The sequence below is a fragment of the Rhipicephalus microplus genome, chromosome X (assembly GCF_043290135.1).
Source record: "Rhipicephalus microplus isolate Deutch F79 chromosome X, USDA_Rmic, whole genome shotgun sequence".
Classification (NCBI taxonomy): Eukaryota; Metazoa; Arthropoda; class Arachnida; order Ixodida; family Ixodidae; genus Rhipicephalus; species Rhipicephalus microplus.
Window position 1 is genome coordinate 36,627,569 of NC_134710.1, and position 26,928 is coordinate 36,654,496.

The following is a 26,928-nucleotide window of genomic DNA, read 5'->3' on the forward strand; positions in this document are numbered from 1 at the left end:
TCGTTACAAAAAATCCACGCATCTCGGCAGTGAATCATGACGAGATAGGCGAAGCTCTGGGTGTCGCATCGTTGAATAACCGTACGTCGCCCCGTGTATATAATGTAATTGAGTGACAAGAAGCGACATAAATTGACAGAAAGTGACAAAGTGACATAATCTCTACGTTTCAGTCGCGGCGACTTGTATAAGGGGTCTGTGGTTGTATGTTTTATATCGTTCCGTCACAGTTATGATTGTTGTTCGTCTATTGTATACCTTGCTTTATTCACATACACACAGATATGTTCCGACTATAGCAATGATTTTCTATGACAGCGGACAGTGAGAGCCGACGACAGAGCTAGGTCACAAGGTCCATAATGCGCAAGTTGAAGTCATAGCGGTGATTCGGTCCACTTCGTTTGAGTTGGTTGGGTTGATCTTCCGCTACGAATACGTGGAAGTCTCCGACTGGTATAATGGCTTCGTGCTTCTAGGTGTTGTCGCAATTGTGATTGATGTTCGTATATTGTAGAAATCCCCCCCCCCCTCTTCCACCTCTCTTTTTCTTTTCTTTTTGGGGTGTGTGTCTCACATCTGCGAATCTGCGCGTGGCGGACAAGGTTCGGCCCTATTAGGCGATTTGCTTCTGAAAGACTACTCGCTGCCTCCATCGGCGACCGCCAGCTGCCGAGCAAGTTCGCTTCCCCTCAACGCAGATTTTCCCACGCCGCGATCCGGTGTCGCATTTGTTTGAGTGGAATTCATCTCAGCAAAGGCTGCGCGTGAACCGAAATTCCAGTGCTTTCTTGTCTCGCCATGAGCGGCGTTGAATACAACGCTCTAAGAAGAAAGAATGGAGTATTCGGGGAGTTAGTCTTGCAGCACAACTTATAATGGTCTGCTGACTTGCTCGCGTTTCCTTTCTTGAAAACCCGGCCACTTTTCGGACGGGAATGATGCATGCCACACTGATAACGCGCGCGTCCTTCGCGACCGCGAACTGCCGGAACCGTGGCGATAGCGCGGGGAAAGTACTCGAAGCAGACGACGATTATTGTTAGCAGAAACACTCCCCAAATAACGCTGTAGGCCCGTCAGCTCAGATTTGACGATGATGATATGTGGGCTTTAACGTCCCAAAACCACGATATGATCATGAGAGACGCTCCTAGTGGAGGGCTCCGGAAATTTCGACCACCTGGGGTTCTTTAACGTGCACCCAAACCTGAGCACACGGGCCTACAACATTTCCGCCTCCATCGAAAATGCAGCCGGGATTTGAACCCGCGACCTGCGGGTCTGCAGCCGAGTACCTTAGCCACTAGACCACCGCGGCGGGGCTCGTGCGCTCAGATTTGGTGCACGTTAATGAACCACAGGTGGTCGAAATTTGGGGAGCCCTCCAGTATATGGCGTCTCTCATAATCATATATGGTGGTTTTAGGACGTTAAACCCTACATATGAATTCATGAACACTCTTAAATACCCGATATTTTTTTTTTGAATGAACGAGCCAGATCACTGTTGGACGTCCTCGTGCTATTGTCTCCGTCCTTTTGTGAGTGGCGATTCATTATACTAGCACCGGTCAACCGCACGTTTTACTCGCGAACAGCTTCGCCCATGGACACACCTGATTGGCTGACACCGCGGCGTTTACAGGTGTGCTGTACTTAGTACTCCGTGTTTTCAGATAAAGCCGGATAAGGTCCAATAAACACTCGCCGGTAACATTTTTCGCAACTCGGACTGATCCGATAAACTTAGCCGCTTTTTTAAAGCGGCATTTTCATCGTTCGAAGGGCATTTTCAAAGCTGGGAGTCATTGTTCGAACGGAGCGCACCTCCATGAGCTGCAGCAACCTCGTAGTAAAGTATATGCTTGCGTCTATTACAACAAGCTTAAATGTTTTAACACGAACCAACATATGAATGTCTTGCATTCAAGTATCTGTGCTTGTGTGTATATGTGCGTTCAAACCTTCCAGACATTTATAATACACTTAATGTGTCTGCATATTTTCACGTTCATATATAAGATTTCATAATAATAATAATAATAATAATAATAATAATAATAATAATAATAATAATAATAATAATAATAATAATAATTTATTTAACGTGCCCTGGAACAACCATGCGGTCTTAGTGCAGGTGCACGAAAAAATAAAGCAAAACTAAACAATGCTATACAATCTAGAGGAAAAATAAGAATGATAAAAAATCAAATAAAAAGAGCGAAAACACACGGAGAAAAAGAAATCAGCGAAAAATGCGAAGACAAGACGAGAACCATGAAAAGGAAGTGAAAAAGAAAGGCAATATACACAACTATGTGGAAGGCTTCCTGAAAAAATGGGAGTGAGTGAGTGAGTGAAACAACTTTATTCGGTCCACAATAGACGCGAGTAAACTCAGCGTCACCTGGCTAGGCCCACTCGGGGACCATCAGGTTAAACCTGACGGCCCTCGCGCGGGCCCTCTGGACGGCCAGGATTTGAGAGGTCTGGTCCTGGGCCTTAATGAGTCGCTTCATTTCCTCTTGGGTGAAAGGGGGACCGGCAGAGGCGCAGCCCCACAGTACATGCTCGAAGTCCGCATAACCACCACACAGGGGACAGTCCGGGCTTGGAAACCGTTCAGGGTACATTGTGTGCAGTGCCGCAGGGCTCGGGTAAGTGTTAGTTTGTAGCAGTCGGAGAGTAACAGCTTGGGCCCTGCATAGCGAGGAGTGTGGTAGAGGCAGCAGTCTTCTTGACAGATAGTGGTGCTTGCATATCTCGTTGTAGGAGCAGAGAGGCTCAGGTCGCCCAGGAGATGACGCGTTACCCGGCACACGGTCAGTCAAACCTCGTGCAACCGAGTGCGCCTCCTCGTTGGGATTGAGCGAGGCACCCTCAATGGTTCCAAGGTGCGCAGGAAACCAGACCAATGAGTGATGTTTGAGGTCTTTGACTTTTTGAATAATCTGTAGGACCTGGGGAGCCACCATGCCCATCTGGAAGGCCTTGATAGCGGCCTTGGAGTCTGAATAAATTGTGTCATGTACACCGTCCGTCAATGCAAGAGCAATGGCAACCTGCTCTGCAACGCTGGAACTAGAAGTGCGGATGGTAGCGCAGCTGATGACTCTGCAATCACAGTCGACGACCACTGAGGAGAATGCTTCTTCTTGAATGTACGAAGCAGCATCGACGAAGCAGGCTCGATCCTTGTCCAAGCGGGCACTGGCGAGCAGAGATTTACCCCTGGCTCGTCTTCGTGCTTCGTTGTAGGTTGGATGCATATTGCGCGGCATCCGCGCAATCTGGATCTTGGATCTTACGTCGTTGGGCAGCTTCACAGCGTCAGGACCGACAACCGTGGGGTTTCGTCCCAGCATGCCGAGTATGGCTCTACCCGCTGGGGTGCCAGACAGTCTGACAAACTGTGCAAACTCTTGGGCTTCGACAATTTCTTCGAACGTGTTGTGGATTCCCAACTTCAGGAGGTCTTCCGTGTGCGTTCGAACGGGAATGCCAAGGGCCAGCTTGAAGACTCTTCTGATTAGGGCATTGATTTTGTTGCGCTCCGACTCGAGCCAGTTGTGCATAGCCGCCGAATAAGCGAGGTGGCATAGCACGAATGCGTGGATAATCCGGATCAGATTGTCCTCCCTGATTCCGCGGTGCCTGTTAGCGATTCTTCGAATCAGTCCGAGGGCGCTTTCGGTCTTGGAACAAATGCGTTTGACGGCGGCTCCATTGGCTCCGTTAGACTCGATAAACATTCCAAGGACCCTGATAGTGTCCACCCGCCGAACTGGGGAGCCGTTACCGGTGAATAACGTAATGTGGCTTTCCATTGCTGGCTTCCAGGACCGGTGAGAACCGCCTCTGGGCCTCTTCTTATACAGTAAGAGCTCGGACTTAGCGGGCGAGCACCTTAGCCCGGTGGGGATGAGATAGCGCTCCGTCGCATCGATGGCCTCTTGCAAAGCACTCTCGACCTGACCCTCACATCCGCTGAGGCACCAGATGGTGATGTCGTCTGCGTAGATCGTGTGGTTAATGTTCGGGATTTTGTTCAAGGCCCTCGACAGGTTGATCATGCAGATATTAAACAGCGTCGGGGAGATCACCGCCCCTTGAGGTGTCCCTTTTGGCCCAAGGGTAATTTCGTGGGTCAAAAAATCGTCAATCTTCAGTCTTGTGGACCGCGACGAAAGGAAGGAGCGCACAAAATTGTACGCCCGCTTGCCGACGTGAAACTCAGACAAGCTCTTGAGAATAAAGGCGTGTGATATGTTGTCAAAAGCCTTTTCGAAATCCAATCCAAGAATCGCCTTGGTGTCGGTGGAGCCGGAGTCAATGACCTGGTGCTTGATCAGCTTCATGGCGTCCTGAGTCGAGAGCCCCGACCGAAAGCCAATCATGTTGTGGGTATAGCATTCGTTAGACTCGAGGTGGTCAGTGAGGCGGTTGAGCATGGCGTGCTCGGCCACCTTCCCGACGCACGACGTCTACGAGATTGGCCTAAGATTCTCGATGCTCGGTGCCTTACCCGGCTTGGGTATCAGTACTGTGCAGGCCGCTTTCCAGCTCTTGGGAATGAGACCGCTGCGCCAGATTTCGTTGATCTTGTCTGTAAGAAACTCGATCGAGTCGTCGTCGAGGTGCTTGAGCATTTTGTTGGTTACCCCATCTGGCCCAGGGGCGGATCTGCTATTGAGGGATGCGAGAACCCGCTTGACCTCAGCCACGGTGAAGTCCTCGTCCATCGATGGCGCGTCGCGCCCCTCGTAGTCGGGAAACTGGGGAGGTACCGGATCGTCCGTGGCCGCCAGGTACTTGTCTATGAGCTTCTCCGTGATCGCCTCATCTGGAGTTGAGTCGGTGGCCAAATGGACAGCTTTCGCCAAAGCTCTCTTCTGATTGGACTTGGTGTTGCCGTCGTGCAGTAGGTGTTTGAGGAGTCTCCAGCTTTTACCGGTCTTGAGTTGGCCCTCCATAGAATCACAGAGCTCATCCCATTGCTGCTTGCATAAGACCTTGCAATGATCTCCTACCGTTTTGTTGATTTCGGACATTTTCTTGCGCAGTCTTCTGTTATGGCGCTGAGTCTTCCATCTCGCGAGCAGTGCCTGCTTGGCTTCCAACAGATGCGCGAGCCTACTGTCCATCCTGTCCACCTCCAGATCGGTTGTCACCTCTTTGGTGGCGCTGGCCACATCTTCTTTTAACCCGTCGCACGAAGAGTCTAGGTCCGCATCCTGGGAAAGGGCGCGCTCGGAGCGGTTGGCTCGGAACAAGACCCAGTCGATGAACTTAAAGGTCCTCGTCTTGTTGCGGGCAACCTCTATGAGCACTTCGATGATGCAATGATCGCTACCGAGGTCGATAGCTGTGTTGGTCCATTTGACGTTTTCCAGACTCTTGACAAAGGTGAGATCCGGGGTTGTATCTCGGCACACTGAGTTCCCTCTCCTGGTTGGGAAGTCCTTATTGGTTACCAGTGTCAGATCTTCCTCCGTTGCCGTGAGCCATATGTCTCTACCCTTCTTCGTATTGGTGAGGTAACCCCACGCCTGATGCTGGGCATTGAAGTCCCCCATGACGACAAGAGGTTGACAGCCGGCAAAATGCACGGCCTTCTTCAGAAGACCACCAGCCCTGGCTCTGTGTACGCTGGGCCTGCAGTAGACATTTAATATGAAAATACTGTTCCTTCGTAAGCACCGCTTAGGGGGGTCGACTAGGAGTTCCGTCATGACGTACTCGACCCCATTGTCCGCTGGACCGAGGTCTCGCTGAATGCACGTGAACCTTTTACTGACCAGAGTGGCCACCCCTCTTCCCCCTTCAGTGGAAGCCACAGTGACGAAACCAGGGAGCCTGATGTGTGATGATGTGATCGTTTCTTGCAAGGTGATAACTTGGGGTTTATCCTTTATGCCTTTTAGGTATTGTCGCAGGGTCGCCCGTTTGCTGACGAACCCTGCGCAATTCCACTGCCACATTGTTATGACGTTAGTTTCGTTATCCATGTTTGGGCTTGGGGATGGGTTTCGAGAGGGCCGCCTGCAGGATGGCACCCTCTGTCGGCGGGGCAATGACACTGTTCAAGTTTGGGACTGGTGTTGTCGATGTGCTTGGCAAAAATCCGTGGTGGGTCCCCTCCAGTCTAAGTATTCTCTCGCTGAGGGCGACCAGACCCAGCTGGGGGTGCGCGATCATTTCTTGTAAAATGGGAAAGGGAAGAATCTGTATATTGTAAAAAAAAACTATCTTAAGACAGTTCAAAGCTGAGATAAAAACAATGACAGTGGGCTGTGAAAAACATCAAGATCATGAAAATTAACATTATACAGACTTTGTATTCTGTGAATGGTGTTGAAAGAAGTTGGAAGGTACATGAAACGGTCGATTCTCTCTGGTTAACTTACCCGGAACCCGAAAATCCACACATCTGAGAAGCAAAAAACGGGATATCATACCGTGAACTAACTTGTAAAGAAACAAGAGGTCAGCGCGATCTCGTCGGCAGTGAAGTGATGGCAATGATATTGATCTGGCGGTGTTGGAACGTAGATCCAGAGTAATTCATAGCAAAATGATGCTTGTAAATGCTTGTGAATTTTTTTCTGGACTCGCTCAGCGGCGTCACTGACAGATTTAGTGATGCCATTACAGATGACGGAAGCATATTCAAGTCGAGGAAGACATATTGCGGTGTACAATTTCTGGAAGGCTGTAGGAGAACTGAATTCTCGAGAGATTCTGCACACGCAACCGACATAACGAAGGCCTGGCGTGGCAGTACGTTTAGTGTGAGCAGAAAAATTGAGCATGCTATCAAAAAGAACACCAAGATCACTGAACTCATAAACCTTAGATATACGACACGGTACTCACAGAGTATGGAAATGACACGATTGATGCTTTGCGAGCTATACTCGTGAACTTATTGTCACGCTATTCAGAGAAATCCAAAATCAAGATGGGAGCCGACAGATGGAAACACGTAGTTGGGTAATCTGGATGAACAGTAAAAGGGCCTCAAGACAGCCTATCGAGGCACTTCTACTTTTCACACTGATTACCCACCATTCAGAGAAAGAAGGCAAATCTGACTGCAGCAGGCGACAGTCGTTTACTCAATGTATTTGCTTAAATATATTGATGTCATCGGCATACAAGAAAAAATAATAACGAATTGCAAAAAAAAAAACGTCGTTAACATAAATTACAAGTATACGAGTGGGCCTAATACCGACCCTTTATAGGGGCTTCATGGAAGACGTTTCACTATTTACGGCAACGTAACTTGATCTATTAAGTAGCTAGCGGTGCAAGAGATTCACAACAGACGAGTCAACATCAAAGTTTGTGAGTTTAACCAAAAAGAGTGAGTGCCTGACTATAGCCTTGCTCAGGTTACAGTAGACTACGTCAACCTGTCCTCTCCGAGAGATAGGTGGGGCGATTTGCGTCATGAAACTAGCAAGATTTGTGCTATATATGTGGTACATATTTGTGCTATATTGGTGCTATATATGTGGTACTAACATACTTGACCTTGTTTTCACTAATGCACCAGAAACCACTGGAGCGATTTCTTACATAGAAGGATTTAGCGACCACAAGCTCCTTAACTTCCAAATCAACCTACCTGTAACTTTCACAGGCTCAGTGAGAAAAACAATCCGAGATTATAACCGTGCTAATTTTCATCAATTCAGGACGGAGCTAGAATATTTTTATCATGAACTTTTTTTGCCGTCGTTTGCCTCTCGAACCGTGAACGAAAATTGGATTCTTTTTAAAGAAAAAATATTAGAGTTAGTTGACCAGCTTGTGCCGCTGATCTCTGCTTCCAACGATAAAACTAACCCCTGGTTTACTAAACATCTTTGAACATTACGAAATAAAAAGAAACGTTTCTATGATACCGCAAAACGCATTGGCTCTGTGTCCTACTGGGATAAATACAAGGTCTGCTTACAAAACTATTGTAAAGCCTTAGACACAGCTAAGAAGAAATATTATTCGCAGGACTTGCCGTCACTTCTCAAAAATAACCCCAAAAAGTTCTGGCAAATAATTTCACCCTACAACAAGTCTCCTAATCACATTACAATACACGATAGTGAACTAACGCCGCTTTCTGATGAAGCTTCCGCTATTGCTTTCAATGAGTACTTCGCGTCTGTTTTTACACAGGAAGATTGTTCCAATGTGCCATTTGTTCCAGATCACCCTTTTGCTTTAATGGCCCCAATCATTGTCACTGCCGAAGGTATAGCCCAACTCATCACGAATCTTAAGGTTTCTACTTCATCAGGTATTGATAACATTAACTCTAAAATACTGAAGAACACCACAGATATTTCCAGCCGCGTCCTCTGTCTCCTATTTAACCAGTCGCTATCATCAGGCGAACTGCCCAAGGATTGGAAGATTGGTAAGGTGATTCCCGTATTTAAGTCCGGTGACAGGCACTCGCCCCGTAATTATCGACCCATTTCACTTACATGCATCTCTTGCAAACTACTGGAACATATCGTGGCTTCTAATATCTACGATCACCTTGAATCGCACAACTTCTTCTCAAATCAGCATGGCTTTAGAGAAGGCTACTCATGTGACACCCAGTTGTTCGAATTCACGACTGACCTTCACTTTAATATGAACGCTAACGAACAAACTGATTGCTTCTTTTTTGATTTCGCCAAGGCATTCGATACTGTCCCTCATTGTCGTTTAATGTCTAAATTGGCCGCACTCCGTATTGATTCATCAATCCTGTCTTGGCTACGAAGCTTCCTCTCTTCGCGTCAGCAACTTACGGTGATCAACGACATTTTATCTAACCTTTGCGACGTCACATCCGGTGTTCCCCAAGGCAGTGCAATAGGTCCGTTACTTTTTCTAATATACATTAATGATTTGCCCGATAACCTTTCATCCACAGTTAGGTTGTTCGCTGACGATTGCGCCATATACCGCAACATTAAATGTTTTAATGATCATTCTGCTCTCCAAAATGACCTTGAACTAACCTTCCGGTGGTGCGAAACTTGGCAGATGTCCCTTAACGCCTCTAAATGCAAGTTAATCTCGTTCACTCGAAAGCATAACAATTCAGCATTTCACTATAAGATTAATAACGCCGTTGTGTCAGCTACACCATATTACAAATGTTTAGGCGTTCACCTTACACCGGATCTATCCTGGACTACGCATATAGCAGCTGTCTCATCGAAAGCATCTCAATCTCTCGGATATCTCCGCAGAAACTTGCGCAACGCTCCTTCCAACGTACGCGCATTATCGTATATTACTTATGTTCGCCCACAGCTAGAGTATGCATCATCCACATGGTCACCATATCAAGATTACTTGGTACATATGTTGGAACCCGTCCAGAATAGGGCAGCAAGATTCATCTCCGGAAACTACGACTATCATTCAAGTATTAACCTAATAAAACAAGACCTTGCATTTCAGTCACTAGAAATACGCCGCAACATTGCTCTTTTATGTCTGTTTCATAGATACATTTATAGTAACGAAATTCACTGTTTGCCACTTTATTCTCCTGCGCGCACTTCCCTGCGCATTCACAATGCCGGTAGTTTTATGCGCATTCATGGTCACACGCAGGCATTTAACTTATCATCACTACCTCGAGCCATTGCATATTGGAACGGTCTTCCGGATCATGTTGTATCCATTGGTAACCGTGAAATTTTTCGTGACAACCTGATTTCGTTGCACTCTAGTATTGTATAACGCTGCTGCACCTTGATTTTTGTAATCTTTTATATATGTATATATTTTTTCGTCTGCTTTTCTCCTTTATTGTCATTTCGTTTGTATACTGATGCCCCCCTTACTCAATGCCCTTCAGTGGGCCTGTAAGGTATTTTGAATATATATATATATATATATATATATATATATATATATCCGATTGGCCAGGGAGAACACCGTGTTTATTGGGAATCAGTAAACTTTTCACGCTAACATACAATATGTTGTGAAGAGCTGCAGCTCTTCACGACGCACTTTTATTCGAAGGAAAATTGGTAAGAAGCTATCGCACCAACTTTTAAGGCAAAATGAAATTCCGAATTTCGGAGATTTGGGTATTTACGAGACATGAACTCCGATAAAACAGAATTTTCTTCCGAAAAATTAAACTCCGGAATACACTCACCGAACTTCGAGAATTCCTAAGACACTGATCTCTATAGTTATATAGTACATATAGTATGTACTGGTTAAACTCCAAAATACACTCACCGAACTTCGAGACCTCCTAAGACACTGATCTCTATAGTTATATAGTACATATAGTATATACAGGTTGTAGAGTAGCAGGCTAGAGCAAGCTATCGCTCAGGCCGACCTCTCTGCCTTTCTGTAAATAAACTTACCTCCCCCCCCCCTAGTATATACAGGTTAGTAAAGTTAGCGACGAAATATGGAGTCAGCACGCGTTGGTCGGTGTATACGGTATGTCTGTAATGTGCTTGCACGTTTAGTGTTTGTTTTCTTTTGCGTGCGTGTGTGTTTATCCTCGTCCGAGGGTCAGCTGTGCGAGGTGGGTTGTGTGAACCGTGCTGTGGACGTTTTCTCTTAAATTTCTCTCCTTCCTCCTTGTTTTGTTCCTTTCAGCCAACGCCACTCGATGGGCAACATATAGCTGTTTCAACGCCGTCCAGTCCCTGTCCTCCTCCCTGCACGTACTTACGGCTGCCGATAAGGGCATCTCTCTATTCAGAGCGACCGCACTAACGAACATCCGATGTTCAACCCTCTCGGAGGACGCCCTCGACTTCGCGATACTGACCCAAAAGTGGGCTCATGCCCGTGGCCTGGCTGCGTTGCTCCAAGATTGCGCGCCGAGTGGAAAGCGAACGAACCACACTTCGCCGTTGGGGCGTACGTCATTTCGTTACGTGTATGACACTGCTGACGCGTCACTCGTTTTCGTGTTTCCAAGTGTGCAGCTCGAAATAGATTGCGCCCACGCTGGCCAGAGGGGATGTTCTATTTGTGTGTCCCCGGCATCTACACTCATCATCTTTGGAAGCGCTGAGCGTATTTTGATAGCTCGTGACTGATGTCGATTTGACTTCAGCGCAACTCTTGGTAGCCACCGTGTGGTATGATAAGTTTTGATTAGCCTGTTCAGGCGTGATTTATATTTTTTGAGTTTTTTATAGTTTTTTAATCGTACTATGACGAAATAGGAAAGCAAAAAAAAAAAGCTGTACATACTTGCCAGCGTGTTGCATTAAACAGAAAAAAAAAACATTCCTGTCCCAGGAGTGTTGCCGATTGCTGTTAAAAGCATTTATTCTGAAACAGGCTCTGTTCGCCTTCCATAAGTGTGTTTTCTAATGGTAATTGGTCCTTGCATGTCTCGCGAACCAATCACGCAGTGGGGGCTGTCGCCTATATTTGATTTTAAAATTGTGAATTTCGTGTGGTTATTCGTTAAAGATGTTACAATTTTGTTCTTTTTTTTCGAATAGCATATACAATAGATTCGTTATACGTATAGTTAGTAAACAATATTTATTGTTATGTCAATTATTTTTTGAACGTTATGCGTTGCAAAAACACGACGTTATAGCATATACGTATATGGCACAACTTGCGTGCATGGTTGTAAATGTTTGCGTTACTTATTTTGTGTGTTGGTTTTTTTTTTGGTGCCTCGGTCATTTCACTACAACCGTTGTCCTTCTCCTTGCAGAATGCTTCTGCTCGAGAGAACAAGGCGAGTCGGAACTGTTTTCTTTGTCTGAGTGTTCCTGTGTTTGTCATGCTTTGCTTCGATCCTCGCCCCATTTCTTTCCTTGCACTTGTGCGACCATTTTCTTTTCTTGATACTGCTGACAACGTAACTAGAAAACAGTTGCGTGTTTCACTTCGTGTGCCAAATTTTTAGTCTGACTAATTTACTTGATTGATTTGTCGGGTTTAACGTCCCAAAACCACCATTTGATTATGAGAGACGCCGTAGTGGGGGGCTCCGGAAATTTCGACCACCTGGGGTTCTTTAACGTGCACCCAAATCTGAGTACACGGGCCCATTCCCACTTCTGAAATGGCCTGAAAGGTCCATTGCTACGATTCCTCAACGTAGGAAAGGCATATCTTGAAAGTTTTATCGATCTAATCATGATTGTAACAAGATATAGCTGATGTCATCAGATGCATAACTGCGAAACTACGCTAAACACGTTACCACGGTCGAGGTATGGTGTCTTGGTGACTTATCTCGTGCAGTACAACCACACTGCTAGTTGCTAAAGGGGAAGTTCTCCAGCTATCTGTGGCATTTGCATGGTCAGCACAATCTTAAAGAAAATTGTAAACAGTTAGAAACGCATGCATTTACTTGTTTTGAGCGTATTCTACTCCTTCGTAGCTAGTATAGAGCTTGAAACTTTTACCGTTACTAACCAGGAATGATTTTTGGTGTCTTTTTTTAAATAAGTAACTACTAAGCCACATACGTTGCCAGATCTCTCGTAAACACCACCGTATATCTTGCAGCATTCGTGACACTCTTAAAAACAATTTAGACCCAACCTAGTTTTGTTGATTACTTTGGAATAAAAATTATGGGTTAAGTGATGACACACATATATAGAAGGGTAGACGACGATGTGTACGAAGCTTCTATTACTTTTCTAAATTATATGGCTGCTAACCAGTACACTGTGTGTACTGGTTAGCAAAGAAGGAGCATAAATAGCCTTCAAACGGCTGCTATACAGTGTACGATACCGCCTAAGTCTTGATATTCTATGTGCGCGTTTGCATGTATCACTCACTGTACGTGCTCGTCTGTGATTCATTCGTGCCTTTAGTATATTGATGCGATGCGTACTTTTTATGATAACTACATAAGGAATTAGTGGTCACTAATTAATCTACGTGGACCATTGCACTTCTCTCATTACCCTATATATACTTCTGTAACTGAATTATCTTGATGTAGCAATGTACAGTCCTGGTCAAAAGTTCCCAGGCCACACTTCCATATAAATACAGGAGATGGTAGCCTGGAAACTTTTTACCCCCCCCCCCCTTTTAAATGTGCACATGTAAACACCCGTTAACTAAAAATTAAGTACTGTAATAATTATTCGAGTCAGCACTATTCACGAACTACTTTGCAAACTTGCAAGTTTCACTAATCAGCATTTTACTACCTTCACTTACTAGGAGGTTAGTGCTTTTTCTGACAAGTAAATGGTTAGTATTTAGTTAGCGAATAAGCAGGCCCTTTTTTTATGAGAGTGGATACCTAAATGAATCATGTTTTAATATTGTTTAAGCATTAATTGCATTAATGCTAAAATGACGACTTAGCGAAACGTCGCGTAGGGATTCGGGACGCGCCGCCTTCGTTATACGTTGGATCGCCTGCTTTGGCTGGCTACCCGAACCAATGCACTCAAAAGTCTGTTATATCTCTCTCTGTACGATTCATCTTGTACATCAGTTAATCTCACACGCAGTTCACACAGCACACAGTTCATTTTTTACGAAGGTGTGCTGCGCTGCTGGCCTACAGACCTTTGCGATAGAGTTTCAGGCAAAGGCACCCCATGTGTGTAGGCAGGGGGGACACTGTTGCAAAAAAAAAGGGGGGGGGGTGCGGGGGGGGGTAATATCTAGCGAGACTGTGTTCAAGCTGGTATACGAAAGCTTGCAGTAAACACAAGGCATCGCACCAGAGTCAATACGCATCACAACTTAGAGAAGCACTTTTTAGAATATGCGTCCGTGTCGCCGACGGCGGCAGAAGCAATTATAAAGTGAACGATGTGGAGGCAGCAGGCGGCTGAGGCGCCCCCGAGGTGCAAAAAATCACAAAGTGTAAGGTGGGTACACCGCTACCGTATTGTTCCGCTAGACGGATACCGTGGCATAGAGCCGTAGTTATGCGAAGAATAGAGAAAAACTTTGGAGCAACACAGTTTATACAAGGACAGAATTATAGTTCGTACGTTGCTTATAAATGTACCATGCTTGTAATCAGCCAAGCCCCTTTTTAAGCTTTATTGTTAAATTCGAGGGTCTGACTTACGAATGCTTGAAGTTTAAACAGCAGGAAGTCAACGAAAATGTGCTCTATTTTCGCAAAAAGGCGTAATTCCATTCCCATTCCGTTCCGGTGTCGCAAAAATGTGGAATGATTCGATATTCACATTCCGATTCCGGAGTGGCAGCTCCGCAATACTGGTCTACATGCACCGCCAAGTTACGCACATCTATACTGTACGCTTGCCAGCTATACTGGAGGCGGTCGACAATGGTATTTCTCTCGTTTTCCACTCGTTGGCCTTGACCCTTCAGCTGCAGTCTTAATTCCCCTTATACTTAGTAGCGTGTGCGTTTTTGTATGGAATGCTTCCTCCTGTTATGCGTGGCTGAGTGGTATCCTAGGTGGCTCTATGGGGAAGTAAAAGCAAAAAAAAAAAGAACAAAAAGCTCGTGTGAGGGTATAACTTGGCGAGTAAGGGAAACGAAGCAAGGGAGAGGCGGGGGAGAGTAGCAACACACTGCGTTTCTGAAGAACAGCCTCGATGGAAACGGCGTGCCGTAGACACTAGTACCACTGTGGTTCTGCCCGCGTGGAAAGGTGGTTGTTGCAGGAGAGACGTTCCACCAATGTCTATGGGGCTAGTGGAGTCCATGGGGAAAAGGGAAGCTGACTCCGCTGCTCTTGTAGGCTCGCTCGATCGGGCGAAGAACTCCAGGAGATATATCAATTGAACAGCAGCGATGTCCTTCGGTAGTGGCGGCACACTGCCTATTATAGACCGAGGACAGTGACGTGGTGAACAGAGGATTGAAAACACACGTTAAGTGCAGTGCACTGCCATTTCATGACCAGCCGGCCATGTAATGCCATACCTTGTAATAGTATGCTACGTCATAATCAAATGGCCAACTAACTGCTGCCATTATTGGACTCCAGATGTCGATGTTTAAAAAAAGTGGTTAACGATTTAGAGTACTCGGTACTCTACTATGGGAGAGCTGAAAGCTGTCCCTTGGTGCTCACATTTGACGAGGCCGTATCGACGGAAATTGATAGCGCATCGGCCACTCTACCCATATTTTGAGGGATATTATTTACAGTGTCGCGCATCCTCTGGGCTGTACGCGAAGGTAGACAGAAATAATCATGTTAATTGCTAGAGTGGGAATAAAGGTAGGCGAAGTTTACTCACTCTACGCGAGCACTACACACGCAACAGTCGTTGGACAGACGTCGGTGCCCTTCAGCGATCTCTTAATCGACGCTGCTTCTTACACCGCCGATAAACAACCGGTACTCGAGTGGCCATGGTTTGATTGGAAGGCCGAGGTGTACCATGTACGCAGTGTTATATATCTAGCATTCGCTTGAAATAACGTCGCTTCCGGCGCTGATGCTTAGTGCGATAGGGAGACGTTGTGTCTCGGCGCTGCGTGGATATTTGCTGTGATGACAAACGTGTTTTTTTTTTCTTCTTCTTCTTACGCACGCATTAAGCCTCAAGTCACGCTGAGGTTCACTCGCTGAATGGTTCAAGACAAATCCGCCACAAAAGAGTGGAGGGTGTAGCTCCTGCTCGCAACTTTACTGAAGTTATTTATCTATAAAAAATGAACTAAGCGCACCGCACCAAACAAGACATACGAGTGTGTCGGACGTCAAGTAAACTTGAGACACATATGACTACGTAATGCTTATGATTTTGTACAGTGACTTTGCCTCTATGTGCAGCCAGTTAGACCAAATAGACTACGGCCGGGAGTGGACGGTATGGTCGCAAATATACGAGCTGCATTGCCACGGCAATAGTTTTCATAGAGCACTTGCAGAGAAGCCAGCTCCGTTCGGTTGCTGGCGTGCGTTGCACTTTCACACGTGTGACTCGCTTTTGTCTGAAATAAAGAAAGAAAGAAAGAAAGAAAGAGAGAAAGAAGGAAAGAAAGAAAGAAAAGAAAAGAGAAAGAAGGAAATAAATAAATAAAGAAAGAATGAAAGGAAGAAAGAAAAAAAGAAAGAGAGAAAGAAGGAAAGAAAGAAAGAAAGAAAGGAAGGAAGGAAGGAAGAAAGAAAGAAGCTTGCCTAATGGCTGAGCTCTTCAGTAAATGAGAGAGATTGTGGTTATATCAGAAGAAAAGAAAAGAAAGGTGCCGACCCGTAACTGTCTCTCCTTACGAGGACACCTCAACAGGTCAGCAGAGGAATGGGATATGGGGAATAAAAGATATAGAGAGAAGGAATAAAAAGAATAGAAGGAAAATAGATGGATAAGAAGCCGCCAGCCAGCGAGAGGAAAAAAGAAGGAGATAGGAAAGTGGAGATCCGGTCGAAGCAGTCCAAGGGCGGGGTGCCACAATGCGAGAGCTGCACGGCATCAGGAGACCGCGGAGGGCGAACCAGTCGGCGGGAGCTACGCTGAAGTCGGAGATCGCGAGGGCACAACCGTCCAGCTTGAAATCCTCCGAGCGAATCCTTCAGTAAATGCAACCAAAACGTGCCGCACCACAGCATGGTGTCTAAATGAGCGTGCGCCTCCCGACCGGCCGTGGCCGAACGAGCTGCGCCTTCGCGTAGACCGTTCGGAGGCGCGCGCGAGGGGCGGGCTCTTTTTTGGGGGTGCTTGCGTGACGCCAAGCACGTGCATCGCGCTCCAGTGTATCGGCCTGGGTGAAGCGGCGGCACTGCTGCGTTTGCTGTCGCGGTGCGCGCCCCTCAACGAGGCATCCTGTGCCGAAGACGTCAGCCGGATTTCTTCGCCGGCTGTCTGGCACGCACTGCCGGAACCGGAAACGGTCCCATTCACCGGGCGCTCCCCGATCGTTCGGACGCTGCTGCAGTGGCGGTTAATATCGGAGGAATTCCGTTTTTGTTTGTTTTTTCGTTGATCGCACCTGCGCGACACATAAGGTAACAACGAACGCTCAAAGTCTCGGAAGGGGCTTTACGTCTTGACTTCTGCGTAGGACGCTTCTTTACGCATATGAGCATTACGATGAACTACGCGCTGTCGGTGGTTTGTTCTGTGTCGGAGAACATGTGGACTTCTCGCCGCACTTGTGCTCGATTTCAGCCCACTCTGGTAGCGACGGAAGGCTGCGAAGGTAGAAATCACGTAGGCTTTAATTAGTTAAGGTCCGATTCACCGCCTTACGAAGTTGTAGCCTGCCTAAATGCGCAGGAAGCCTAACTAAGCAGGTTGAGTCGAAGAGCCGGCATATCATTCGTCATCAGGACTATATGCGCAGTCAAGGGTTATAGGTATTGCTCTTATGTAACAAGGTGTCTCACCTGAACAGCTTTATTAATTTATTGGGGGTCTTCTGCCTGTTTTTGGAGCGAATATTGTGTGGGCATCGAAAAGCAGAACAAGCGAAGTTCATTTGTTCATTCCATTGTCAAGAAGCGACGCAGCCGCAAGGACTAATACTCTCGCGCACAAAGTCGCCAGGTCTCTGGGGAACACTCCCGGGTTTGTCCACAACCGTATTCACCGCCTGCATCTAAACCTATATACGACTTGCCATTCCATCTGATTTATCCACAACCGTTCTCGGTCGCATGCGGCTTGGTGTGTCTTTCACGAACTCCTTTGCTCGCCGCATAGGATGGGCATGCAGTGCTGTGTGTTGCGGCGCTGGTGAAACCATCGAACATATTTTGTGTCAGTGCCCTCAGTACAACTGTCAGAGACAGTCCTTGTTGACAGTGTTTTCACGCCTCGACAACCAGCCGCTTTCCGAAAAATTAAATATGGAATGCCGGAAAGATCGATCGCTTCACGGTGAAAAGCGACAAAGGCCCTCCTGAAGTTTCTGCGATTGACCCGCCTCGTCCAACGTTTGTGACATTCTATAGTTTTTTTTTGTGTGTGTTTTCGCTTCCCTCCCGCTCTCTTTCTCTCATTCCGTTTTCCTTACTTTTCTGTCTTCCATTTCCCCTTCCCCAGTGCAGGGTAGCAAACCAGATACTTGCTTTCCGGTTAACCTCCCTGCCTTTCTTCAAACCATACTTCTCTCTCTATAAAGTGCCAATGCAGAAAAAAAAAGAAAAGATAAAAATGGGAAGGGGAGCGAAAACGCGATATAATTCGCTGAAACATGCACATGCATGAGATGGGTGAAGCTTAAAAACAGAACAATGACATTTTTAGCTAACGTCACACGCAATAAATAAGCGCTCCGCCTGTGTGTGCTTTTGTCGTTTTCCTTGACCTGGGGCGTGATTCTCGCGGTGTCCACTTGGTGGACATGTCCACTTCCCCGGAGCGCTTTCAATTCGTCATTCAATCACGTTATGGCGCTCTTGACCGCGTCGATGCACCGAACCCGCTTGCACATTCTCAGCATAGATAGAAAGAAAGTGGACGAAAAGTGCTGCAACAGGACCCTTAAACAAACATGACAAGTCTGGACTTGCGTATGAACGTGTTGAGCTGCTTGAAGAACGATGCAGGGATTGCGTACCGACCTTTTAACAGCGCCAGGCGGGCGGCCGCGTTAAAACTAATTCAAGGTCTAGCGTGGTTATAAGTTCGAGATGTGCTTCCAAAAGCGGATCTCTGGGGGCACCACTCGTCGTAGCAAAGCACGCAATTCTGTCTCTATCATTTGTGTCCAAAGTTGTGAAAGCTGCGTAACGTCAAAGTTACGTTGCGAAAAAAAAAAGGGGGGGGGGGGGCAAACAAGCGGCGCGCTGTTCGCCGAGCTCCTGCCAATCAGTGGAGTCTGAAATGAACATGTCCACTAAGTGGACACCACGAGAATAGCTCAACAGATCCTGGTAAAGCGCGCCTTTTTTCTAAGTTTGTCGCGCGAAGTTCTGATCTGACGTAACACAGCAGCATCATTTCCTGCGCTCGGCGCGCTCAATTTCGATATCGCCTGCACTGGGACCTTCGATTTCGGTGATTACGTGTATTTGGGATGACTAAAAAAACAAGAAATAGGTATGTCATAAATTGCCACATCTTACAGCTTATCTTACAAGCAGCTGTCCTCAGGTTAACAATTAAATAGTTAATTGCATAGTTTTGGTAATTGATTATTCCAGTGTACAGGTTTGACGCAGTATTTCTGCCTTAACGTAGAGTTCGTGTATGAAGGCGACAGGTGCCTGACTGTCATAGCATATTTATAAAAAAAATCATCATCATCATCAGCCTGACTGCGCCCATTGCAGGGCATAAGCCCTCCCCTCTTCTGCCAATCAACCCGATCTTGTGTTTTGTGCTGCATGCAACGTTATACCTGCAGACTTTTTAATGACATCTGCATACCTAACTTTCTGTCCGCGTTTGCCTTCTCTGGTAATCTATTCAAGTACCCTTAATGACAAGCGGTTATCCTGTCTGTATACCCGCTACGTGGCCGGCCCATGTACATTTCTTCTTCTGGATTTCAACGATGATATCGTTAGCCCCGGTTTGCTTCCTGAACCACTCTGCTTTCTTCGTGTCTCTTAAGGTTACACCTATCATTCTCTTTTCTATCACTCGCTGCGTCGTCCTCAATTTAAGCTGTACCCTCTTTGTAAGCATCCAGCTTTCTGTTCCGTGGTTAGGTACTGGAAAGATGCAGCTGTTATATACCTTCCTCTTGAGGGTTTGCGGCAGATAGCCATTCATGATTTGAGAATGCTTGCCGATTGTGGTTCACCCCATCTTTATTCTTCTAGATATTTCACTCTCATAGTTCAGCTCCGTGGTTACTACCTGTCCTAAGCAGACGAATTTCTTTACAACTTGCAGTGTCTCTCCACCTATCGCAAAGCGTTGTTTTCTGCCGAGACTGTTGCACACATGACTTTAGTTTTATGCATATTAATTTTTTGGTCTACTTTACTGCTTTTCGTGTCCAATTCAGTAAATATGAGTTGTGATTCGTCCCCTGAGTTAGTCGTCAATGCAATGTCAGCAGCGAATCGCAGGTTACTAAGGTAATCACCATTAACTCTTATCCCTAACTATTGCCAATATAGGGCCCTGAAAACATCCTGCAAACTCGCGGTGAATAGCATTGGACAGATTGTATCTTCCTGCTGCACCCTTCTTTATCGGAATTCTGTGGCTTTTTTATAGATGGCTGTGGCGGCTGTGAATCTGGTGTAGATTTTCCCCAGTATAGCTATAGTGGCTTCGTCGATGTCCTGATTCCGCAAAGTCTGCATGGCTGCCGATATCTCACCGAATCAAATTGCCTTGTCGTATAATCTATAAACACTATATGTATAGGTTGGTTGTATTCCGCGCATTTCTACATCACCTGATTGATAGTATGAATATGGTCTATTGTTGAGTAAGCTTTACGAAATCCTGTTTGGTCCTTTGGTTGATTGAATGCTAACGTCGCCCTAATTATATTAGCTATTATTTTTGTAAACAGTTAATAGAGAACAGACAGTAAGCTGATCGGCCTGTATTTTTAGGGGCGAAGCTTCTTATCCGTGGGTCGTATGTCCCGTGTCGTCGTCGTCGTCGTATACATATATAGCAGTAGCCAGCTCTAGTTTACTCTTTAGAATGTTCACTCGATGGCGGTACCTGTATATGATGAATATATGATGAAAAGACGCGAGATGGTGATACTTGGAGTATTCACTAAATGGGGACGGACGGACGAACGAACGAACGAACGAACGAACGGATGGATGGGCGGATGGACAGACACAGACAGACGGACGGACGGACGGACGGACGGACGGACGGACTGACAGATGGATGGATGGATGGATGGACGCCGCCGCGTCACAGAGCAGCACATGCAGAAACGTTGCAGTGACGCTTCCCCATTGGTTGCCCGCATAGCGCCACCAACGGCGACACGCTATCTCCAAACACCGTATATTTCACAGAGCCAGCCGGACTGCCAATATTGTGAACAAGAGGAATGCAAGACGCCGCCCCGCAGATCTGCACACAACTGAACCAAAACTTATATGATTTCCGTCATGAGGCACTGCATGAGGGACTGCTCTCCCCCATGACCGCAAAGCACACCCGAAGGCTAGGCGATGGGTGAGAGCGGGAAAGGGCTAGAGGAGAGGGTGGGGAACAGCTGGATCAGGCGCATCTGGCTGTCATTGATGAAAGAGAGGAGGCGTTGCTTTTGTCAACGAAGCCACATGGCACGTGTCCGTTTTCCAGCAGTGGATAAGCCTCACGTGTCCTTCTAACTTCGCTGGAGCCCTATTACATTCCTTTTAACACCCTCTAATTCCTCAACTATAGCTCAGCTAGACTAGCGTCATAGCACATTAGCGTTAAACGTAGCCAAGTTCAGATTCCAATGGCGGCCTGTCCGGACTATAGAGCTGTGCGCCGCCGCCTGTCTTTGCTCACGCCGTTCGTTCCGCTGCCGATGTTCCGAGAGAGAGAGAGAGAGAGAACGCCGCCGCCGCCGCCGTGCAATAATTGCGGTGCACCGTCATTTGTGTTATTTATAAGCAGAGTGGGGAATCTGGGCATAAAATGCATCACTCGATCTTTTCTGCAACTTTAAGATTTCTCAGAGTGATAGTCTTGACTGCTCTCTAGTGTCCGCGTTTGCATGCCATATAATACGTCTTCTGGAGATGCACAGTCGAGCGTGTTATTCTCTCTTGGCATTTCTCGTTTTTTTGGTGCACTTCGGGACGCGAGAATGCTGATTCACATGTCACGATTAGGGCACATACTCTAGAATGGTCCATATACGGGAAATATTTGTTGTAAATTGTTTTCTACCCTACTTTTTCATGCATTCGCCCCCACGCGTCCTTGCCCCGCCGTGGTGGTCTAGTGGCTATAAGATACCCGGCTGCTGGCCCGTAGGTCGCGGTATCGAATCCCGGCTGCGGCGGCTGCATTTCCGATGGAGGCGGAAATGTTGTGTTCGTGTGCTCAGATTTGGGGGCACGTTAAAAAACCCCAGGTGGTCGAAATGTCCGGAGCCCTCCAATGTGGCGTCTCTCGTGATAATATGGTGGTTTTGGGACGTTAAACCTTACATATGATCATCATTGTCATCAGCCCCCTCCCGTACTTCCTCGCGCCTCGCATGATTATCAGGCGCTACGAACTTGTGATTTCGCAGCATTTTGTGAGTTTTCAATAGCGCTAGTGGAAATAACAGTGTAGCCCATGCGCAAATCCTGGTATAGGCTCAATGCTTAGCGCTCACATTGCACACGTGCTTCACGAATACACGAATCTCGAAGAGGCTGTAAGAGTTGTAGTGAAGACAGTGTATGCGTGCACTGTCATGGAGAACGAAACCAAAGAAAAAAGGCTCCAAATTGTTTCATTCTCCAAACGGACGGATTCTTTAAAGCGAAAGCAACGCAGCTCTTTATGAGAAAATCCAACCCGTTTCGACGGTTTTTCTAAATTTTTTTTTACTGCGAGAACAATTATATGGACTATTTCTACAGGTTTTCATCGTCCCTGTCATGTTCTGTGTAAAGTCCAAGTCAATTAATTTTTGTACGCACACTGTATGCTGTTCCCGCGGACAAAAATCTCGCGAGCGCTATCGAGGAACACTGCTGACGAATAGACGAAACAAGCTGCCCATCTCCATTGCACGGGGGGCGCGTGCGATAACATCACTCCTCAACCGGAAAGGAAGCCCTGTCTGTCTTTTGCCGGATGAAGGAGTATGAAGCTGAGGTAGGAGGCTGCGTGACTCGACCCGCACATGTGAACTTTGATTGTAAGGGCGTGGTCGCGAGTGCTACTCGCGAATAACGAAGTAGTACAGTTGAACACCCCGCTACAACGAAGTTGACGCGGCGGGGGAAAAATTTCGCTGTGAAATCGACAACACACACACACATTATATATATATATATATATATATATATATATATATATATATATATATATATATATATATATATATATATATATATATAAGGGAAAGAAGTGTATACCTAAGGGCTTGTTTTTCCGTGTTTTAACACAATATTAATGAGATCTAACAGACAGTAAGTCCAAGGAATGTACAGGGGAAGTTATTAGAACCAATGGAATGTAAATAAGAAGAAAGAAGAAAGCAAAGTGGATGAAAAAATAACCAGCCGTGAGCAGGAATCGTACCTACGACCTTCGAATAACGCGTTCGATGCTCTACATGGTTTATTTCGACGTTTTGGCCTAGAGTCTGGCCTTCATCAGGATTGAGGGTACTGTTTGTTGGTGCTCAGCTTTATACAATCTTACATCAGAGGGGTAGAGAGAGAAAGAGGGAAAAACGAAAAAAAAAGAAAAGAAAAAGAAAAAAAAGAAAAAAACGAAAAAAAGAAAAGAAAAAGAAAAAAAGAAGAAAAGGAGAATATAAGGTGGACTCCCCCGGGCTAGAGAGCGGAGCGCGCGGGCATCAAGGCACCCTACCCAGGGTGCTCCCTTTCACTCTTCCTTCCCCTTCCCCATCCATCTCTCTCCCTTTTCTCTTTTTCACCTTTAGGATGTCTGCGGTCTGTGTATCCTTCTTTTCACTAACACATTGTTCCTGACCAGATGGCGCCTCCTAGCTGGCTCTGGCGGTTCGGTGTGGAGGAAAAAGAGCTTTTTTTAAGAAGTTTAGGCTTTTAACTATACTCAGCGCCGCATCGACATCTCGTCGTAAAAAGAGGGGCGCCGCGTATCGCCGCAGGGGCTGGCAAGCGGGTGCAATGGCAATTCTTGCCCGCTTCTGGATTACGCGTGCAGTAGGGGCCTCCCGACTGTACACAGGGTTGCTGTTGGGCATGTCATGTTTGGCACAATTTGACATATATATATATATATATATATATATATATATATATATATATATATATATATATATATATATATATATATATATATATATATATATATATATATATATATATATATATATGAGGGAAAGAAGTGTATACCTAAGGGCTCGTTTTTCCGTGTTTTGACACAATATTAATGAGATCTAACAGACAGTAATGCCAAGGAATGTACAGGGGAAGTTATTAGAACCAATGGAATGTACATAAGAAGAAAGAAAAGTGGGTGAAAATATAACCAGCCGTGAGCAGGAATCGAACCTACGACCTTCGATTGTTATTCGAAGGTCGTAGGTTCGATTCCTGCTCACGGCTGGTTCTTTTTTCATCCACTTTTCTTTTTTCTTATTTACATTCCATTGGTTCTAATAACTTCCCCTGTACATTCCTTGGCATTACTGTCTGTTAGATCTCATATATATATATATATATATATATATATATATATATATATATATATATATATATATATATATATATATATATATATATATATATCTTATGTGAGGTAGCGAAAACAAATTATCCCCTAAATTCCAAGAATTTCCCAGCTGCGTCATGACGCGATTCTCACGCATGCATAGCGATGCCATGTTGAAAAGCACATTGAAACAACCGCTTCTCTGAACGAACCAAACAGTTTCACTTATTCGCCGTCGAAAGTGCCGAAATGCAGGTGTGCATGGTATCGTGGAGCGGCGACTTGTACCTTGATCTATGCTGTTCTTATCATCCACTAGTCGCGGGTGGATGATGTTTATGATATGGCAACGCGAACCTTCTCTCGGACCAGTTACCGCAGTGGCCGAGCGCGAAAAGAACGAAAAAGCATTAAAAAAAATCTGTGTTGTCTAAAAAGCACACGGCATGCGTGTATTGTGCCTAGCCAGCGAAATTCAATCTACCCCGGCTACCTATTCGCATATAAACAAACAGACGTGGTACAGGAACGAAGCAAGTATGCACGAGTGTAGGTTGACTCTCCTACCGTGCCGCTCACGCTGTCTCGTGGTCTTCGAATAGCGTGTTATACGTTTTGCATTCCCGCGGTGCAGCGCTGGCGGTCGTTGTTTGTACGCGCGGCCATGTGTTGTTGCTATACGATTCCCTTCAAGCAATAGCTATATCGCACACTTGCGATTCTTATTTTTATGCCTTACGATTCCCATGGTGAGCACAAGAGAACATGCTCCCACATGAAAGATCGCAGTGCTCTCTCTCTCTATTTGTACGTTTAGTGCTGCCAGAAGATGCGCTCTGTTTGGCTGTTGCGTTTGTGTGCGTGCACTTCGAACGCTCTGCGCCGGGCAGCTTTCCCACGTGAACGGCGCTCCGTGTCAGTCACAAACGACAACAGAGGTCGGTAATTAGAAACCGACTCAGCTTTGTTGGGCGCGCCAAAGTCGCCTGCTTTTTTTCTTTTTTTGTTCAGGAGCGATCGATTTGGCACATGTGTGCAGCGGGTTGTTTGTGCTCGAGGAGGAGGAGGAGGAGGAGGAAGAAGAAGAAGAAGAAGAAGGGAAGAAATGAAAGGCAGAGAGGTCAACCAGACGCACGTCCGGTTTGCTACCCTGCACTGGGGGAAGGGGTGAGAGGATTAAAGGAGAAGAGAGAGAGAAGTGAAGGGCAACGTGTGCTCGAGATGCATCAATGGAGCTGCCTCAAGCGGCAGCTGTAGCCGCTGATGGCTTTTGTTGATTAGCATGCACATATCCGCACCGTCCACTTTGATCGTGTCTGGCATCCAGCGAAACAGTTTGAAACGGCGCCCGATTTCCGGTACACACCAGGTTTCGTTGTTGTGACATTGGAAGAGGAATGAATATTGAACTATTGCGAAGGGTGTTATTGGGAATCGAGTACGAACAGAAACATATGTCCAGTTTACATTCGATAGAATTAAGGTGAGGAAAAGTATGTTGATTGATTGATTTGTGGGGTTTAATGTCCCAAAACCACCATATGATTATGAGAGACGCTGTAGTGGAGGGCTCCGGAAATTTCGACCACCTGGGGTTCTTTAACGTGCACACAAATCAGAGCACACGGGCCTACAACATTTCCGCCTCCATCGGAAATGCAGCCGCCGCAGCCGGGAATTGAGCCCGCGACCTGCGGGTCAGCACTGCAGGCGAGTACCTTAGCCACTAGACCACCGCGGTGGGGCGAGGAAAAGTATGTTGAAAGCAAGGGGGATCATGACTAAAAGAGGGAGAATGTGAACACATGACGCATACATACATACATACATACATACATACATACATACATACATACATACATACATACATACATACATACATACATACATACATACATACATACATACATACATACATACATACATACATTTTATTTATCTATTATAGTACCCACTTCGCCCAAGGGCATTGCAGTGGGGGGAAGAAGACAATATTTGAAGAGAATACATATTGATCATTTCAACGTTATAAGGAAAACACCATTCACTGTCCACTTACATAGTTATACATGGAATTACTCAGTATAAGCTAGCCCTGCCGCGGTGGTCTAGTGGCTAAGGTACTTGGCTGCTGACCCGCAGGTCGCGGGATCTAATCTCGGCTGCGTCGGCTGCATTTTCGATGGATGCGAGAATGCTGTATAGACCCGCGTGCTCAGATTTGAGTGCACCTTAAAGAACCCCAGTTGGTCGAAATTTCGGGAGTCCTCTACTACGGCGTCTCTCATAATCATATGGTGGTTTTGGGACGTTAAACCCCACATATCAATCAATCAATCAATCAATCAATCAATAAATCAATCAGTATAAGATAGGTTCGTAACGCCTATTCGTACTTGCCCAACTGCGGGAGTGCACTATTGCACACCCTGCAGTAAGCTCGAAAATACACCATGTGGAGTAACTTCTGCTACTTCAGAAGGCAAGCTATTGTACACTGGCAAAAAAAAAGTGACATTAAATGCGCCAGTCCGGCATTTTATTTCCTTTATCTATTGGCTGTTTGGTGTAGTCGCTGTGAAACGTAATCCGGTTTGGAAAACTGTCGCGAAGGGCCCAGACCTGTACGATTAGGGAATACGATGTGAAAAAGTTTCAATCTCAGATGCTCCCTTCGCTTTATGTAAAAGTT

At 46.0% G+C, this 26,928-nt stretch overlaps 1 protein-coding gene across 2 annotated transcripts in view; it reads left to right on the forward strand.

Annotated features, from left to right (window-relative positions):
* Nt5b (5' nucleotidase B) overlaps positions 1-26,928 on the forward strand; it is a 116,731-nt gene that overhangs the window by 37,346 nt on the left and 52,457 nt on the right. Inside the window, exon 3 of one of the 2 annotated variants that reach the window (XM_037426804.2) lies at positions 11,738-11,761. The exons of the other annotated variant lie outside the window; for it this stretch is intronic. Within the exon in view, the coding sequence (XP_037282701.1) occupies positions 11,738-11,761 (24 nt within the window). The remainder of the gene's footprint in view (positions 1-11,737; positions 11,762-26,928) is intronic. 2 annotated transcript variants of the gene reach the window in all.